We start from the raw sequence: 19,358 nt of genomic DNA on the forward strand, positions 1-19,358 counted from the left end.
AATCATGGCTTCATTCTCTGTTTTTTTGCCCATGGTTTCTTAGTTCATAAGTAACCAAAAAAACACATCTAATGTCCTATTGAGCAAAGATTGTGTTCTGCTTTAGAAAGCTCTTGCCTATTTTTGTTTATTAAGCAGAAATTTGATCATTCAGTCTGGGTGACTACAAAAACAATGAATATTATTAACCGGAGACCTGTTTTGATGGCTCCATTGCTGAAGGGGCCATTTTTATTCTCCCTCCCCTATGGTTTATATCTTGGTTTTTATGATATTTATTAATATGGTTTTTATATTTTTCATGTGGTTTTTATATTTTGTTTTTTATCTGATTGTTGTACACTGCCCAGAGTTGCTTTTGGTGAGATGGGCAGCTATATAAATTTTCTAAATAAATAAATATGGATATATCTGAGAACAACAATCAATTACTGCTTTTAATCTGTATGTGCCTCTTATTGTTGATTATAAACTGATAGACTTATTTTTTAGATTCACAGTTACTTTTTTATGGTTACCTAAAATACTTTACTGAATTTTTCTTCTCAGGCATCTTAAAAGATCACTTTTAAATGGACGTCACTATTTTTTCACCTCTATATTATCTTACAAAGCATAGGTATCTTGTTTTATACAGTAATTTTTAAGGTAGCTCAGTTGACTGTCAATGTGGAATTATTTTTAGAAGCTGAAATGGAAAATAATTTTACTTAAAAAAATATTTTCTTTTCCTTATCCTTCTAATATCTATCCTTCTGCTTTAAGTTTTAAGCTATAATATTTTAAACATGATCACCAAAGTAAGATTGAAAACACTAGGTTTAATAACTTACATTATGATTATGGCTGGATATAAATTAAGTTGAATATTAAAAATGAGTTTTATATGAGGTCTTTATGTTATTTAGGCAAAAATGAACCTGGTGCTGGACCTGAAGTCAGCAAAATGCGGACAACTGAGAAAAACCCTTTAGAAGCCAAACAGGTACATGCTCCTTATTACTCTTTCCTCATGTGTGATGCCCGTGAAACTTGGGTAATGCAGGCACTGTAGAAATATGGCCATCCTAAAAGAATCATGATGCAGAATAACTAAGCCAACAGCAATGACTCTGTCTAAATAAAAATAAGTAAAGATCACACTATGTCACAACATATTACAATTCAAATTACAAAACAAAAAAGAAATAAAATACATTTGTTAAGACACTGTTCAGCTATAACAATCCCTCTTCAGTTGGATCCCAGAGCAATAACACCAATCCCCCTATTTACTTTTGTGATACCTGATAGGTGCCTTCCCTTTCAGTTTGCCTTCAGTGCCCTTGAAGCCCCATTATATTATTTTGGAGCAGTTTGGGGGTCAAAAATATTATGGGGAAAATACAATTATGGGTGTTACACAGACCCACGTAAGCAATAGTGTTGGGAGAAGTAGTATGGTGAAGTGGTTTTAGTTGACGTTTTGGGTTGTTTACAGAAGGTAACAGGCCATTCCTAGTAATCACATTGAGTGATGCCAGGACTACAACTGATCTGTTTCAGGAAATTTTTGAGAACCCATTTCAGTAATACTGAAATCAGTAATTCTGAATTCAGGAGGGTTTTTTGTTTTGTTTTTATACAGGTAGTCCTCGTCTTAGACCATTCATTCAGCAACTATTCGCAGTTACAGTGGCGCTGAACAAAGGGACTTACGGTCCATGCCTGAAGTTACGGCCGTTGCAGGCCCCCACAGTCATGTGATCAAAATTCGGGCACTTGGCAGCCCACCCACACTTACGACTGCAGGGACAATTCAGTTCCCCCCACATCTCTCCCCTCCCATCTATGCCCTTTTGGCCTCTGCCCCCCTGCACTCCGCCACCCAAGCTGACTGCCACCATCTTGTTCCTGCTGCTGACAAGGCATGCCCAGTCTGGCTGGGTTTTGCACTACAAAAAAAAAACAAAACCAAAAGCAGCAAAGGCAAAGGGGCTTTTTGACATGCCACAGCTCAGGGACTATTTGGAACTTTTTTTTCCCCTGCAGCACAAAGCCCCGCCCCACCCAGGAGCTCTTTGCAAAGGGGCTGCTTTTGACTTTTTTGTTTTTGTTTTTGTTTTGCAGTGCAAAGCCCAGCCCCAGCCAGGCCGGGTACACATCAGCAGCGGGAGCAAGAAGATGGCAGTCAGCTGGGGCAGCGGAGCGCAGGGCAGCAGGGGGTCTCAGAGTGCAGGGTGGCGAGGGCGACTGGGACTGGGCTGGGATGGCTGCAGCTTCCTGGAGTCTCGCAAGCAGCCCCAGAGCCGCATGGTTCTGGGACTGCTTGCTACTCAGCAAGGCAGGGTGCAGGGCAGCTAAAGGGCAGAGATGTGGGGGAAGATAGGTGAGTGGGGGGAATTGGAGGCAGTCCCTTACCTTACTGAGGCTTGTGGCTGGGAGGGACCTGGCCTGGAATGGCTTGGATTGGAGTGGGTACTCACTTAATGACCCATGATTCTCAGTTAATGATGGCAATGGGAGTGCTGGGATTGTGGTCACTAAGCGATGCGGTCATGTGATGTCTTGCTTTACGACTGCTTCGCTTAGCAATGGAAATTCCAGTCCCAGTTATGGTCGTAAATCGAAGACTACCTGTACAGCCCGTCTTTCTAGACTTTTCATAATACAAAAGCTTGATAGACAATGCTTTAGAACTTACCAAAGCTTAACAGGGAGTTATTCTTTTGAGATATTATCTTTTTTAAAAAGGGAGCAGGATCATCAAGGCAAAATGTGGTTACTAGAGAATTTTGACTCATAAGCTTTTCTATGCTGATTTGTTTTGTGAATCAGGTCTTTTGTTCATTGGTGATCAAAGTCTATGTATGTGTCGGCTTTTTGGATCATGTTATTTTACAACATTGTGGCAAAATATTTACATGATTTTGTTGTTCAACTTGAAAACTATGGATCATGTGGGAGTAACATGATAGTATGATATTAGAAAATATATTTCAACATTTTAATTGCAATTTAATTTAAATATCTGCAGTTAGATGAAAATTTAAAATTTGCTTCTGGTTGTCAACATCCTGCTTTAAGGAGGAATCTTAGGTGGAGGTGATGAGAGAATTTGCTTCTAGGAACAGTGAAAAAGTCGTCAGTGAGAGGGTGGAGGAAAGACTCAAAGCAAACACTTTGAAACAAGGAGTGGCATTTCTTTAGAACTGATCATTTATATAGTTGTTTCTCTTTTACTATGATAATAAAGGAGAAGCTAGTAATTCATTTCTTCTATAATAGTTTCTGAAGTGGATTTCAGTGATTAGGTCTTAATATTCAATTTAAAAATAGAAGTATAAGACCACAAATCTTAGTGATTTTGTAGTTTATAATAATCAAAATAGCTTTGAAATAATGCTTTGTGTAGAAAATGTAACATTTAAAAATATATATGACTTATGTATGTCAGTATATTTATATTCATTGGTTTTTAGTTAAGTATATGTTAAAGGAGAAAACGTATCTAAGCTTTACAGTAGTTTTTATTTTGGACCTTGTTTTTCCCACCTTCTTTAGATATCACATGCTTGAGTTGATGTTAAAATATTTGCTTGGTACTTTCATAGCTTAGGGGGATTTTGTTTTATTCTGTATTCTTAAATGATTTTTAACTAAAATAATTTGTATAATTTCCTCCAGGTTGACTTAGAAGGAAATTCCCAAAATAGAAGCCCTGAATCGCGTTCCAGTACTTCTTATCCTAATTCTAAATTTCACCGCAAAGATAATCTTAACCCCAGGCAGCTGAACATTCATCTCACTCCTCCCCATGCCCAGTATGCTGTTCCTAGCCGCCCCTTCCAGCACTTAACCCAAATTTCAAGGCATCCATATCCTGTGCAACAGCAACAAAACCTCTTAAGTCAACAGCAGAATCATTTGTCTGAACAACAAAACCAAATGCATCCTCCACAGAGCCAGATAGTCCAGCAACACAATCATTTAAATCAGCAGCCACAACCACCGTCTTCACAGCTCTCTCCCGCCTTTCAAACTGGCCCCAACCAGTCTTTCTTTAAAAATCCAGTTCCACATAGACCTCATTCCCCTGGTACAGACACTTCAGTTTTAGAACAGCTCCCTCCATCTGTGCTGCAAGATGTCAATAGCCCCCTGAGACCCATTGCACAGCATAACCTCATGATGCCATCCCATTTGAACCACTTCATTGAAGAGAATCCTCCAGGAGTGTCTATAGGAGAACCGTTAGGTATGTATCCATGGCTACATTCAAGGGGACTAAGTTGGGGCAGTTTTCTTAGGTGAAAAGGGAGCATATCATATGTAGTGTGAAGAATTTTTTTTGGTATATTGTATGCATTCGTTTAGTGTTTTATAGCCACTGTATAGTATTTATTATCCTCATTTTAAAAAAAAATCAATTTATGTTTGCTCATTGAACAAAAATTGTTTATTTTTCATTGTTCACAGAACTGAAGGTCATTTACTCCACAGCCTTCAACCATTTAACATCTGCAAGCATTCTTCATTGACTAGCCCATTCTCAGATTATGTGCTATTTTGGATGTAGTGATCTGTTTCTTAAACTGCAGTAAAGTTAGGTGTGAGCATTGTGTTCATGTCCTACTCCTATCCCTATTTTACCTTCTTATGCAAGCTTTAGTGGTTTGATTTTGACTGCATTAAACTGTCTTTCCTTGTTGTATCTAAAATGGAACTGCAGTCTAATATCAGTTTATCAACTAGGATCTTAAACCAGGATGAAATTACTGTGGCTAATCTTCCTTAGATGTGATAAGGAATAGAATCAACCCACCAAAGCTGATACATGGTGGGAGGATTTGAGGAGTAGGACCTCTTCAAAACTTTCATTTCAGGAAAAGGACCATAAAGTATAACAGTGCATTCTTTTCAAGTTATTTATGAATATGACATAGATAAGTTTTCATTTAGACATACGGGACCCTAGTTGCTGAAATATTTCTTAGGATAGTATAATTTTAGCAAGGAATCTAATGGTTGATAGTTTCTGTATGTGTGTGTGTGTATGTGTGTGTGTATAGCACATACAATATTGCAAAATGCAGTTTTTTTAAGCATAAAGCTCTTAAATATAGAAGCTGGGTAATTATGCCCCCCAAAATGTTTTACAGATCGTATTCATGGAAATTTAGCTTTGGAAACCTTAAGGCAACAGCAAGCAAGACTCCAGCAATGGAATGAGCATAACGCCTATCTCAGTCAGGGCAACATTCCTTATTCTCACCATCACCACCCTCACTTATCCCACCTTTCTCAGCAGTCGATGGGATTGCATCAGCAGCCAGTTAGGGCAAACTGGAAACTTGCCAACAATATGGAAGAGGAAACTGAGGCAACATATTCAAGGTAATTATAATTTGGTCGAAATTATACACAACAACAGTGACATATGTTCTATCATAGAAGGAATAAGAATAGCTAAAATTTTCTTTCTGCTGAGGGCAACTCTCAAAGTTTTTTCAAGCATTCCGCATTCCCCCCAACAGACACAAAAAATACCAAATCCAGATTCTGGGAGTACTGCTTTGTTGAACCATCTTCAGTTGAATCAGGGATGGCAAACTTTTGGGGCCTAGGGTTCCATGTAATATATTTTTTTACAGCTGATGAAGGCAGGGAAGCAAAATGTACAGGGCTGCATAGCACACATAGATTTTTCTCTGGGCTTTTTTGACCTCTGTTATGCCTACTTTAGGGCTTATATTGCAATGTTTGTGTGTTTCTTACCTGAAAATGGAAGCTATGCCATCCCAGTAATCATGGCCGTGGGGCCACAAAAGGGGAATCAGGAGCTGCAAGTTGGTCCCCCATGTCTTAAAGGAACTAGCATCCAAATGAGCCAGATAGACATAACCCTTTTCAAAGTGTTTGGGTCTCCTCATGAGCATCATGATGTGGGGAGCACTCATTCTGTTACACACGCTATATATCTTGGTTGTCATCCTAGGATTATTTTCCATTTGAGTACATGATTTGCGACCTAGTTCCATGTTGTTTTTTTAAAAAAAACATACTGGGTTCAATCATTCTGTGATTATTTCCATCAATATTAAATTAATTTGTTTATATACTTTAAAAAATCACTTTTTACCACATGGAAAAAATAACCCTGGTACCTTTCTACATTTCAGAGAGGGGACTTAAAACAGCATAATTGCACTTGCAGTTACATGAAACTTCAATTATGGAACATTTTTACTATCCTAAAAATACTGCTTTTTGCCATTGTGTGTACATTTTGCATTTACAGTGAAACTTTGATTTAATGGAACCTCATTTAGTGAACCTTGGATTCAGCAGACAAGATTTCTCCCTGGATTCCAAGCCCCGCCCCCCACCCCTGCCAATAATGGATAAGTCTGTTGCATCCAAAGTAGTCTGGATGAGGGAGTTAAATTTATGTTAACTTTTAACTATTCACATCAATTTATGTTATTGGCATAATGCCATCATTACACAAATGACATAAATAGCCATGAATGACATGATTTTTGATTTAATGGGTATTTAGGAGTAATACCCCATTAGGTCTGCCATTTGGTCTGTTAAATCCAGGTTCGCTATCTGCTGAATTGTTTTGTTTTATTTTTGCTGCTATATTTCTGGTTGATCACTTACTATGTTTACAGATGCTAATACTTTTTTTTACGAGTGTGCACGCACAAGTGCATGCACGGACACACACACACCATCCACACACATTACAACTCTTTCTTGACATTTGTAATTTAAAAAACATTTGGTAATTTCACTCTTGAGATATCTACTTTCTGTGAAGTATATGCACAGCACGGTTGCTTGGATAAATGCATTTTAAAAGAGTGTGTGGTGTTATTCTTGTAATATTACTTTTTAATTGGATGATATTTTATTTCACTTGAACAATCATTATCTTATTAATACAGATTCCAGGATTTGCTTCGAGAGCTCTCACACCGTGATCAAACTGAAAACAGGGACCTCGTTGAAATGCCGCCACCTCAATCAAGACTTTTGCAATACAGACAAGTGCAGCCCAGAAGTCCACCAGCACTCCCCTCTCCTACATGCAACTCAAACCACAGCGGCCACTTTCCTAACTTCTCTGAGAGTAGAGACGTTGAAATATCTAACAATCCAGCATTTCAGCAGCATTTGCCTCAAATGTACAATCCCCCTTTCTCAGTGCCATCTGAACACATAACCCCACCTTCCTTGAAATATCTGCAGCCAGATGGATCATGGACCTATGCTAATTTACACCAGAGTCATCTCATGGGGCAAGGCTTTCATTATGGTATACCTCCATTGCCTCATAGATCACAACCGAACCCTTTTATACAAATACAAAATCATCAGCACGCGGTTGGTCAGGAACCATTTCACCCCCTCACTTCACGAGCAGTATCTGCTTCTTCGCTGCATAGCTTAGAAGAGGTATGTAGTTTGTGGTGTTTGTATACTTGTTTCTTTTGCTCTAGCACCAAGCTAACCTTAGCTGTGTTTGAAGAAAGTTAAGTGGGGTTGGACTTGGTTAATACTTGGATGGGGACCACCAGGAAGTTCCAAGACTGTAGGCTAGACTGGGAAGTCAGAACATTTCAAAAGAAGGCAGTGGCAAATCATTTTTTGACGGTTGCCAAAAAAAAACCTGCAAAGAAGTGTCCATGTGGTCAGCAGGAGTTGAGTGTGACTTGGAGGAATCTTTACTTTTTGTTTATTTTGATCTACAGTGAGGAGTTCTGTAGTGGAGTTCTGCTTAATGGTAACATATACAAGCTGGGAAAAGAAAGGGGGGTAGTCATCCTGATAGTGACTTTGGACAAGATTCCATATGTACTTTTCTTTTTTTCTTTGCTTCACTATGCTGGTTGAGTATCAGGTGTTATTGCTTTTTATGCCATTTACTAGATGGCCAAATTGTTATTTTGAGATACTGAAAACCCAACTTTAGCAATATAATTTTATTTATTTTTACAATGGTGATTTTGGATATGCTTCTGAATGATAAAAAGCTGTAAAAATCAGAAAACCAATTTCCCTAATTTCAGGGTGTCCAATTTTTTTAAGAGAGCCAGTTTGGTATTGTAGTTAAAGGCACTTGAAACTGGGAGACTAAGTTCTAGTCCCCCTATCTTAGGCATGAAAGCTTAAGACCCTGAGTTAGGGCCAGTCACTCTCTATCAGCCCTAGGAAGGCATTAGTAAACGAGTTCTGAAAATGTTGCCAATAGAACTATGTGGACTTATCCACATAGTCAACAGGAGTCAAAAATGACTTGAAGACACCAAACAAAAAGACACCCCCCTCAAAGAAACCCATAACTTTTTAAAAATAGTACTTTTCCATCAGCAAAATAGATACTGTTGGTAGATTAATTTTTCCTTCTCCCTTGCAGCCCCCAAAAGAGGTATTGGTAACATACCTGGAGTTGCAGGGCATGAGTGGAGGGGAATTCCTGTTATGGGAGAAGTCTATTCAAGTAACATTGTTTCTGGTTTTGATCATTACAGGTTGGGTTTGTTAATTATGCAGTAAATCTTATGTAAACCAAAACAAATCAGTAAAACAGCATGATACATCACTTTAATCGGTCCCTCAAGAGCAAAAGTTGACTTCCATGTGGACATGTAATATAACCTACATCACTTTGAGTTGGAACATCAAGTGTAGATAGAACACTATTCTTGGTAGCTATTACACATAATTAAACATATCCTGGAAGCATTTCTATTTGGCTGTTTCATAAAGCACAGGTAAAATAGAACTTTCTCTGGGCCAGGTTAGATTTAAAGGTGCAGTTCTTCATGAAAGTAATGTATGTCAGTCCTTTTTAATGGTTGTTCAGGGGCTTGCAGATATCTTAAGAATTGTAGCATTACTCAAATATTATAGCAGTATGTTTTATTTTTTGATGAAGTATAGATAGGCTTTTGTAGAATGCCACTGACAGTCATTTTCTTCACTCTCTTTGGAGACTTCCCCAGGATGTCCAGAAATTCAGGGTACCAAAGTATCTACCTCCATAATTATATTTTGTCTGTCTGTCTATTTTCATCCAAGTTAGGGAAAGGATTCCAACTTTCTTAAAGACTGAGACCTCCCCTGCTAGGTGTATAGCCAAAGAAGACCAACTGATTTCTGGCTCTGCTTTTTATTTTTTCACTCCTATATATGCACTTAATCTGGTTATCCAGATTCACTCATGCTGTGTTTCCAGATGACATCTTGGTGGCTGCTTGTCTGCCCCTTGCTCATATATTTGACTTGGTCATTGAGTTCCTCTTTTCAATTTGTGTCTTTTGCCACATCCCAAGCATTGTAGCTATCTTAGGGTCGATGTATGCTGGCTGATGGAACTACCAGCCAAATAGAACAGCTTCACTAACTTCTTGAAAACTTACTTTGTATCCAGGGGAAGGTCTGGATCCAAAAGAACCCTGGCTTCAAGGTGAGCAGATTCTTGATTATCAAAGAAAGAATGAGCAGGAGGAGGTCATGGGAAATTCAGCTCAAGTGCCCACCAGGAATCACAAAGAGAAGGACTGGGTTTGGTTTCTTTGAGCTTTAGGCCCAAATGGGGCAAAAATGGTATTTACATTACCAAACAAATGCTTAGGTGGTGGCAGAAGACAGATTCTTAAATGAAGACTTAAGGGGAGCGGAGAGTGGGTCTCATCTCTTTTAATTAGAGTTTTTTGAAGACGTAAAGCTTGGTGTTCTTCCCCCATATTAAATCTGAGGGAAAGAGAGAAAGTCTTGCTTTTTGTGAATGGCACCTATCCTGAGGATCAGTCTCCCACCAGAAATCCAGGTGGCTCCATTACTGACTTTTAGAAAAAATGACAGAACTATTCAGATGGGCATTAATTTAATATCTACCATCAATATACTTATTTTTTCTTTGTTTTCTGGGGTGTATATGCTGCTCCAATCCAGCAGGACTCTTGAGTGCCTTTCATTCCATTCTTACAATAAGATTAAAACAATAAAACAAAATTACAAAACTAGCAAAACTAACCATAATAGAAAGAGGAGCAAAAAAAAAAAAAAAAAAGGAAGAAGAATGCTGTGATTGCAAAGGACCAATAAATATCCAAACACAACCCAGGATGGGGGTTCCCAACTTACATTACATCCCCTCCCAGGGCTTTCTTAAAGAGTGAAGGATTTATTGCTGTTCTAAAACTGAGCAGGGTGTGAAGAAGCTGCTTGGACAAGTAGCGAAATGTCTCTAACCAAAAAGGAAAAGAAAAGAAGTCCAGTTGCCATGACTCAACCTCCAGACAATTCCACCTGGATGACTGAGAATCTTCATAAACATATCAACAGGGTGTGGGTTAGTCTAATTTTGGGAGGAAACTTCCAAAGAAGGAGGGCTGCTACAGAGAAGGCTCAACCCTGTAGATGACAGTCCCTGTGTGAAGGGAGTTGGAGCAAGCCTGCCTGCTTGATTTTATTGGATGGGCAGAGGCCATTTATGATATGGTTTAAAGGTTTTAAATATTAGTATTTTTAATATTTTTATATTACTATTAATTTTCTTTTGCTTTATTGCATGCCATCATGAGTCCATTTGGACATTGATAGAGTAAACAAACAAATAAATTGGGGTTAGATGATGGCTCCTTCTATTTTCCTCCCCATACTTCAAATGCAATCACAGTGGAGATGATACTGTATGTCCTCTTGTGAGCAGAACTCACCACCTGGGGATAGGGTATACGTTTAGATCCCGCATCAGATATTTGAGCAGATGTCTGCTTATGCAATAGAATTGCATTTTGCTGTTCTCCTTTCTCCATTACTTTAATTCAAAAATACTCCCAGATAAAAATGAAAGATAATAATTTCATGTAGGCTTACAATAGGAAAAAGGAACAAGGGGAAAAAGGAAATGTAATTTGAAGTCACTGATAAGCTTATACAGCTGAGTTTTTAGTGGTGAAAAGTTTGACATACTCCACAAATTATACAGCTGCTTAACTCATATTGAGTTGAACAAGACATGTGACTTGAGTATTGAAGTGTTAGGCATTACATGTGCAGAAAAGTTGCTCAGGTTCATTCTGTTGTTGGTATATACAGTAGAGACCATGTAGAGGCAAGATTAATAATTGTGTTGATTGTTGCCATTGTCGGAACCACAGTGATATCTGTGAATATTGAGTCATCTCTCTTGAGAATCTCTGTTTTGTTAAGAATTATAGCTGCTTATATATGAACCTTACATCTCTGTTTTTTACCCATCAGTGGGGTACCCAACATTTGCCAAAAATGGGAAAGAGAAGTTAGTAGTAAACTGGGCAAAGGAACAAAATAACTACTGTAAGCGCTGTTAATTTTATGTTTTTTCAAAAACACAGCTGGAGATCAGGAAATTAGTGTTCAACAGACTTTGGAACAACCATCCAACAAATCTTTGATTTATGTTTAGTGGGACTCTGAAAATAGTAATGGAAATGCTACAGATCTTTTATAGCTTTTTCTTTTGTTTTCTTCTAAAATTCAAGACTTTTTTTAGCAGAATCTGTGGAGAGTCACTTTTTAAAGGGAAAGACAAAGTTAAGCTTTGTTTTTTTATTCATCTATACCAGCATTTTCAAGATGAAATGTTTCAAATAAATGTATTATTCAAATGGGTAACTCTGAGGAAAGAATAGAATTGATTAGCTTTTACTAATTTTCCACTACAGAACTATAAATATTAGAAAATAGCATGGCTTAATTAATCTGAATATCTGTTCTGATACCAACTTTACAATACCTGTTAACCATCAACACACATCTGCTGTGCTATTTTGTTTCATGAAATAACACAGTCGTAACAATCCATCTTATATCAAGGGACCAGTGAGTTATTTCTCCTTCTCTACTTTTGGAAGCCATGTCTTTAGTGTAGCATAGACACTGGTGGTGGAAGACGACCTGCTTAAAATGTAGATCACAAACATGAAGTTTTGGTACTGAAGGCAGCTGAGAGATCAAGAAGGACCAAAAGACTTGCATTCTCCCATCTTGGTCCAGCCCCAGGTCATCCATAAGAATGATCAATGTGATCTCAGTTCTGTATCCCGGCCTGAGGGTGAGCTGAAGGGGATGTCAATAATCTAAACAGATTTTGATGGGAGTGAAAGTGATCCAAATGCTTGCCTTCTATTCTGAAAGCATCTACTGAACTCTGTTAAGAAAATTAGCAGCACTTTCAGGCAGGGCAAAAGGCAACAGTACTTTTATTTTTAAATTCCAGAATTAGCAGAAGCTTAGTACTCTTTGCCTTGCTATGTCTTTACTGCTTTACAGCATTTTGATACAAGCTTTTGAATAAATTTTTGGGGCGTAGATAAGCTTTAATCACAATAGGACAATGCAGACAAAGAAGAGGAAGTTATAGAAACAGTCATAGAGACAGCATCTTGATGCGCTTTAGTGTCAGGAGATTGAACTATTAACAGCAGTTAAGAGCAGTGCTAGATATCATTCACGGTACTTATTCAGTTATAGGCAATTAACAAAAGCCTTGAGGAAAGTAAACAAGAAGAATTTCAAACAGTATATACTTGTGGTCAAGTTAAAGGACAATCTTATTTGAACATCATCTCAGAGAATCTCTTTGGTGCCAGGAGAAAGTTCCAGTAAAGTTGAGGATGCATTTGATTAACAGTGAAAAAGAAAGAAGGAAGGGAAATTCAAGAGTAGAGGAATAAAAGGGAAGAAAATAGGAAGGTAGGTTTGTCTCTTTTTAAAAATCCAAGATGGTTTTCAAAAGATGGGAAGAGGCTTTCCTTCTTAAAGCTATAGTAGCATGAATAAAATCTAACACAATGTAATGGGGAAATTTTATATTTCTGTATTTTTTTACTCTATCATTTCCCTCTGCTGAGTAGTTCATTCCCAAGGCTTTTAATAGCATTCACAAGGGAATTTAAAGCAGACAGTTGCCATGAATTGAAAGGTAGAAAAGAATTATAAATCACAAAATATTCTTTTTTCTGATTAAGAAGTTTGACCTTCTACCAGCAAACCTGTTTAATTTTTCTGTTCAACCATGAACCTGGCAGATTCACGGCATTATCATCTCAAGGTTAGCTTCCATGCTTTCTCATTTATCAACTCCTCACTGAAAACTCTGGGCAAGCATAGAAAGAAACCCCTACCAGTCAAGATGGATGAGCTTTCTGTTTCTGGGTAGCAAGTATACAGACTTCCTGTTTCGGGGTGGTTGGTATCACCCAGGCCTAGCTAAGCTGCATTTTCATTGACTTGAGGGCATACAAGCCCCCTTTGAAGCTAATAGATTGGTAGATGCCGGGGGAGGGGGCTGTTTTTCATGCAAGGGAAGCCATGTGAAAACTAGGGCTGATCTGGAAGAGAAATGGCATAAGTTTTCCCTTCTTCATTTGAGAATATCTAAATATCCCCTCAGTGGGCTACTGTATCAGTTACTGTTCTGGAGGGAATTAGACAAGGCTTGGAATTTAAATAGAAATTAAATTGTTAGAAATTAGGATCCTTTGTTTGCTGTACATTTTTAAATTTCAGATTGAGTATTCTCTACATCAGAACCCCTATGCAAGGGACTTGTAAAGGGAGCAGTCAGGTCATGGAGACAACCAGAGTAATTTTATAAACTCAAGTCAGTTGGTTGGCAAAAGCTTTGGTCTGGGAAGTCTTAACTCTGTCATGCTGTGATGAGCCACATTCTCTAGAGAAAAATATATAGAGTAAGATAGTTTTACAAACAACTCCAACTGTGTTTAACATGGGAGTTTAGTTTAATATGGGAATTTAGTGAACTGGGACACATACAGTGATATGAATTCAGAAAAGCAAGCAGTGACAAAGTAGTTTCCTGAACTTCCACCACAAAGAAAAAACTTCATTTAAAAAAAAAATGCTGCTGCTTTAAATTATGTGGGATATGCATCCTTTATAAGTATGTGGGAAATTAAAGTATCTGTTAAAATACTTTCAAAAAACCTTCAGTTGTGAAGTTTCATAAATGCCAGTCATCTAGGATTTCAGAATTAGAAGGCATCTGTAATATGCACGAATATGCCTATTCTGCCAAAGACTTACTTAGGAAGACAGTCTAGTCATACAAAGATTATGATTTCAAAAAAGATTCAAGTTCTTCTGGATTTTTTCCTCATTATTAGAGATAAGGGAGAAGTTAGTAGCATGGATACATTTGAAAAATAGAAATAACGGCTTGGTTTGTAAAATAAATTGATATAAATAAGACTTCAGAAGAAAGTTCCCTGTCCCCAAAAGTGTCTACAATGTTTTAGACACTTGGAAACCATCCGTGGAATGTCAGGGCTCTCCTGAACACAATTTTGGATGGAACACAGAGGAAAAATAGCTGGAGACAGGAAATTCATTCTGATAGATCTATAGTCTCTGGAATGAGTTCTAAGGAATCCTCACCCCAACTGCCTATTTACCAGCTTTCATAACTGGCTGTTCTAAGTTGGGAAAATCCTTTTATCAGAATGCTGATACAATATCAGTGTGCTGAACAAATCAGATTGACCAGGTAGTTTGCAGGCCTGAAAGGTTTCCAGGAAGGAACCACCCTTGTAGGTTGTCTGTAGCACTCAGGTCTGTCTGATATGCAGTAACTCTTTGGTGGATCTCAGCTTTTGCTTTCTCTAGGGTTTGCTGAGGTAGCAAAGAGTGGCTAGAAAGGCTACAGTGACATAGTTCAGCTGAGATTTTTCCATTTTGATGCAGAGTCATCAAGAAGAATTAGTGCAGCTAATGGGCCTTCAGAAAATAGAGCCAATAAGAGAGTTGGCAAACATACACTCTTACCTCCAGTGGGGTCATTCCTGTTTCCATGTGAATTAGAACATTTGGGATGCAACATGGGACCTGGAAGAGTGCTCATAAAAACTTAGATTGAACAGCATCCAGAGGCTTTTAATCATTGTAGATACATATCTGTGGGCTGTGCAGCATTTAGGATATAGATTTAGCTTTGAGCAGCTTAATGGCAGCAGGTATGCATCTTACCACCCTTAAAGTAAAATAAGCCCAGGATTGCCTTGGCACTATTATTGGCTTTGACAGAAATGACTCTAGCTTCTTCCTGCCACCTTCTAGGTGTTTGAAAATTTGCTGCAAGATGTTTAAAAGCTGGAACTTGTTATATTTTGTTGCAGGTAATTCACATTTAGTAACTGCAGTTGGTTCCAGCAAAATGGTCACTAAGCAGCATGGTCACTAAGTGAACCATGTGACAGAGAGAGAGACTGCAGAGATTGCTGGTTGCTGCCATCTCATTCAGACAAATTCTCTCATGCAGTGTCCCATGCCTGACCCATTTTTTCACCCTTTTTTTGCCCCCTCATAGGGTGGAGAGACAAGTTACCTCTTCCTGAGCTGCTTTTCTCCCCAGCACAGTGCTTCCCTAAAAAGTGCTCATGGCAAGTTAACAAGCTCAGCTCTGCAACCTTAATTAGTTGATTAGAACAAGGCCAGCTGGCAGCTGCTGCCTGAAACTGATCAGACCTTAATCATTTTCACACTGAAGGCTTTTGTTGTCCTAAATGCATGCATTGGTCATAAAATGACTTTTTATTACCATTTATTACTGTCATATTTGCAAATGGTCACTCTCCAAGGCAGTTGCTAAATAAGGACTACCTGTAATTCCTGTTTGCCATTGATGTTTATGGCGACTAGGTTTTCCTGAGAAAACCATAGTCTTGGAGTAAATAATTGTAAGCCCGTCCTCCTTGCAGAATTCTGCTAAGGCCCACAAACTTCTGTGTAAGCAAGAGCATTGATGTGTCATCGGCATACAGCAGTATTGCCAAATGTCTGTCCTTGAGCTTGGGGGGGGGGAATGTTTTTTTTGGTAAGAGCAGCAAGCACTGAATTTGTATAGATATTAAACTTAATTTTGGATTAGTATTTTTGTACAAATGCTTTTTAAAAGCATTTAAAAATGAAGAGAATAGAAAGGCAGACACAAATGCAGGTATAATCATTATCTTCCTAACAAATGTGAATTTTGATGATGTTTAAATATCAAGCTATTGGGAAAGGAGTTTAATTGGGTGGTCCCCCTGTTTTCCAAATGTTTGCTTAGGGGTCTCTGCAGAAAGTTTGAGAGACACTGGTGTAAACCAACAGGGTGTTGCCTAAATATGATTCCTCCAACTGGGTGCAGTAGATGGGCAGTGAATACTGCTGCTTCATCGTTTCCATCCTGTCCTTGTGTCATTGACAAGGCTATATTTTGTTAGAATGTTCTGACTTCAATTTAGGATTCTTCTGTTAATTTACATCTTTGAAGTAAACTGTTACATACCAGTAAGATGGGGACAAGTATATTCACTTTCTATCACACAATATGCGGTGAAGGTGGCGTATGTCCTTGAGTTTTCTAGTGCTTCAAGCTGACAATAAAATCGTGAAAGGACTATGACAATCCATTATGACAATTGTTTGAACATATTGCAGCATTGCAAAGTTTTGGTTTAGTGTGAGGACAGATAATTTTATTTAATAATAGCTGAATATTTTTATGATATGCTCTATTAAATATGAGTACATCTACATCTGACCTTGGATTGATAGAGAAAGTAATAGCCATTTTGAGAAATGATGTAAAACATGAACATTTAATAACTTCCAAGAATGAGAAAATGTCATTTGGTAAGTTTAACAAGAGAACTGTAGTGTTTTGGATTCAGTCTTGTCAAAGAGCTCACAATCCTGGGAAAGAAAGTGCTGTATAGCCTAATTAGCAAGCAACTATTACAATTGGTTCAATCAGGAACCAACACCACCAATCAGGATTGGGCACAAACAAAGAACCAATCAGAGACCAGACCTCACCAACCTGTACCAATTGGAAGCCAGTTCAACTAAAGGTCAATCAGAACTCAGGACACCTGGCTATAGAGGGAGGAGCCCAGTCAGTCCTGTTGAGTTGCCTGTGCAGTAGATCCTTTTGCCTGTGAAGATGCCAGTCACAGTTGCTAGCAAAATGTCAGGAAATCTGTTCTCTAGACCACAGTCACTAATCCCTGAAGCCATTACATATTTGCTTTCCAAATGGATCCAGAGAAGAAAATACTCATAACAGGTCTTATTCTAATTGTAGCATCACCAATGCTTGTATAATAGGTTGCAGTGCTGCATCTTTGAAACAGATATTTGATGCTTAGTGAATAAGAGAGAACACTACTGGGAGAAATCCACTAGGGATATGCCTTCTGTATTAGAAGCAGGGCTAAGTATTAGAACTATTGACTATTTCCTTAAAAAATATATATTATTTTTTTCCCTTGAATCCTGGGATCTACTAATTAAAGCCTGGTGCAAAAGAAACTCTAACTTTTGGGATTCTAAACCCAGGAAGTGTGTGAAGCTCCACATTCTCACACATCGCAGTTTAATCCTGGATACTCCACTTTCTTCCTTTCAGTCATGTAATTTGGTGATAGTGATGGGGAGTTGTTTTGTTACTACCACCATTAAACAACTGGAGAAATTCTTTCTAATTTATTATAAATCACCAAGATGCCTACTTATCCAGATAAGCCTCTGCTTGCTGCTGCTTCCATATGTTCCAACACCATTCTGTTAATGGTATATTTTCTGTATGGGATATCCAGCCAAGCCTACTGAAAAAATGATTAGTAAAGTGAAGAGCCATACTCATTTGTTTTTCTATATATTAATAAACATCAATGTTTTCTCAGTTCTTACCTCATCCACAGAGAAAAATCACCTTCAAAAAGTGGCATCAATTGAGTTTGTGTCTTCGTTTCCAAGTAATATGGGTCTATGTTTTTGTTTTATAACCTATTCAACTTTCTGTAGTTTTGATAGTCTTAAAATAATGAAGTTATGAATAGTTGCTCTTTTAAGTGTAATTTGCATAATGGTTTTGTTAATTCCTGGTTGTATTCATTAAGTACTGACCTGTAAACCATTAAAATATTCAGGTTAATCAACAAGCACATGAAGGTAAAAAATAGTATTTTGCATATCACATGATGGTTCTGTGCACATGCAGAGCTTTTTGTGACCCTAGATTACATCTGTAGTTTCTGAATACAAGTTTACTTTCCTCCCCCCGCCCCGCCTCCATATTTCTTTTCTTTTCTTTATCTTATTTGCTTTGCCTCTGGTAGAACAGAGCAACAGTTAAAAAAACCTGAAAAGCTCAGTATAAACATAAAAAGTATTGCAAAACAGGTTTATGTAGACTGTGTATTATGGACTACCTAAAAATTATTTTCAGGGGATGAATTAAACCAATATAGATGAGTCAGTAGTGCCAGAGGAGGACAAAATTACAACTGGCAAATACTTCGTATAATTGCCCTGTAGAGGAAATTTTGTAGAAGACAAACTTAGATGTAGCCAACAAACAATAACTAAAAGTTCAGAGTGAAAAATTAGGAACCAAAAGGGACTTATAAACAGAAAAGTCAGTATTGCTGTGTAATATACAATTAACTGTTTTGAAAGAAGCTGGGTCTGACATTTTAAAAGGTGATTTAATCCTGTTACATAGATATATAAAAAGAAACTTGAATGCAGTGTTTGTTTATCTTCATATTCTCATATTGGGATAGTGAATGTTAAGAATAGGATTTCCTTGTGTTAGTGAGTAAAATCACGCCAAGTAAAATATACATGTTATTTTGAAGGCAATTTCAGAATGTACCTGTTGACAATCAGGTGGGACATTTAACACAGACATAGGTGCAAGTGATTGTTTTCTTTTATGCAGTATGAACCAAGAGGACCTGGCAGGCCATTGTACCAAAGAAGAATGTCATCTAGTTCAACCCAGGCTTGTTCTGAAGGTTTAAATACTCCTCCAGATAATCTTGGACAGTGTCAAGAGCTTCAGGACCAGAGTAACCCATCCGCTTTCAATTATTCACCCCCTGAATGGTGGGTCAACTCTACTTCATCAGCCCCATATCAGAACATTCCATGCAATGGATCCAACAGAGCAATCCCACCAAGAGAACAGTTAGGTGAGTGTGTGGCACTTTCTTGTCCTTTTAAACCAACTCACATGACTTAGATTAATATTTCCCTTCCTCTGCATCCATACCTTGCAGATTTTTTATCTGTTACTCCCAGTACAACATCACAAACACCGTACACTATCAATTTGACTTTCCCAGGATAGTCTGCCAATTATTCACTGAGATATTTTTAAAAAGGCAGTGACATAAACAGACTTCTACTCTCCCCCCACTAATTGACGAGCTGATTTAGTCAAACCTTTGCTGAATCAAGATTTAAGATACTGATTTGTGAATTAACTCTGGTTTGACCAAACAGCTCTTTTCCATATTCAGATATAA

General features: G+C 37.9%; 1 protein-coding gene across 10 annotated transcripts in view; it reads left to right on the top strand.

Moving 5' to 3' along the window:
* The window catches only part of HELZ (helicase with zinc finger), a 160,590-nt gene that overhangs the window by 132,963 nt on the left and 8,269 nt on the right, over positions 1-19,358 (top strand). For all 10 annotated transcript variants that reach the window (XM_088138282.1, XM_088138276.1, XM_088138278.1 and 7 more), the window contains 5 exons: positions 909-985; positions 3,667-4,237; positions 5,142-5,376; positions 6,936-7,446; positions 18,770-19,022. In XM_088138282.1, the coding sequence (XP_087994408.1) occupies positions 909-985; positions 3,667-4,237; positions 5,142-5,376; positions 6,936-7,446; positions 18,770-19,022 (1,647 nt within the window). The remainder of the gene's footprint in view (positions 1-908; positions 986-3,666; positions 4,238-5,141; positions 5,377-6,935; positions 7,447-18,769; positions 19,023-19,358) is intronic.

The sequence above is a fragment of the Python bivittatus genome, unplaced genomic scaffold (genome assembly GCF_059951505.1).
Source record: "Python bivittatus isolate LINGU-HERP-01145 unplaced genomic scaffold, Pbiv_v1 ctg000220_np1212, whole genome shotgun sequence".
NCBI lineage: Eukaryota > Metazoa > Chordata > Lepidosauria > Squamata > Pythonidae > Python > Python bivittatus.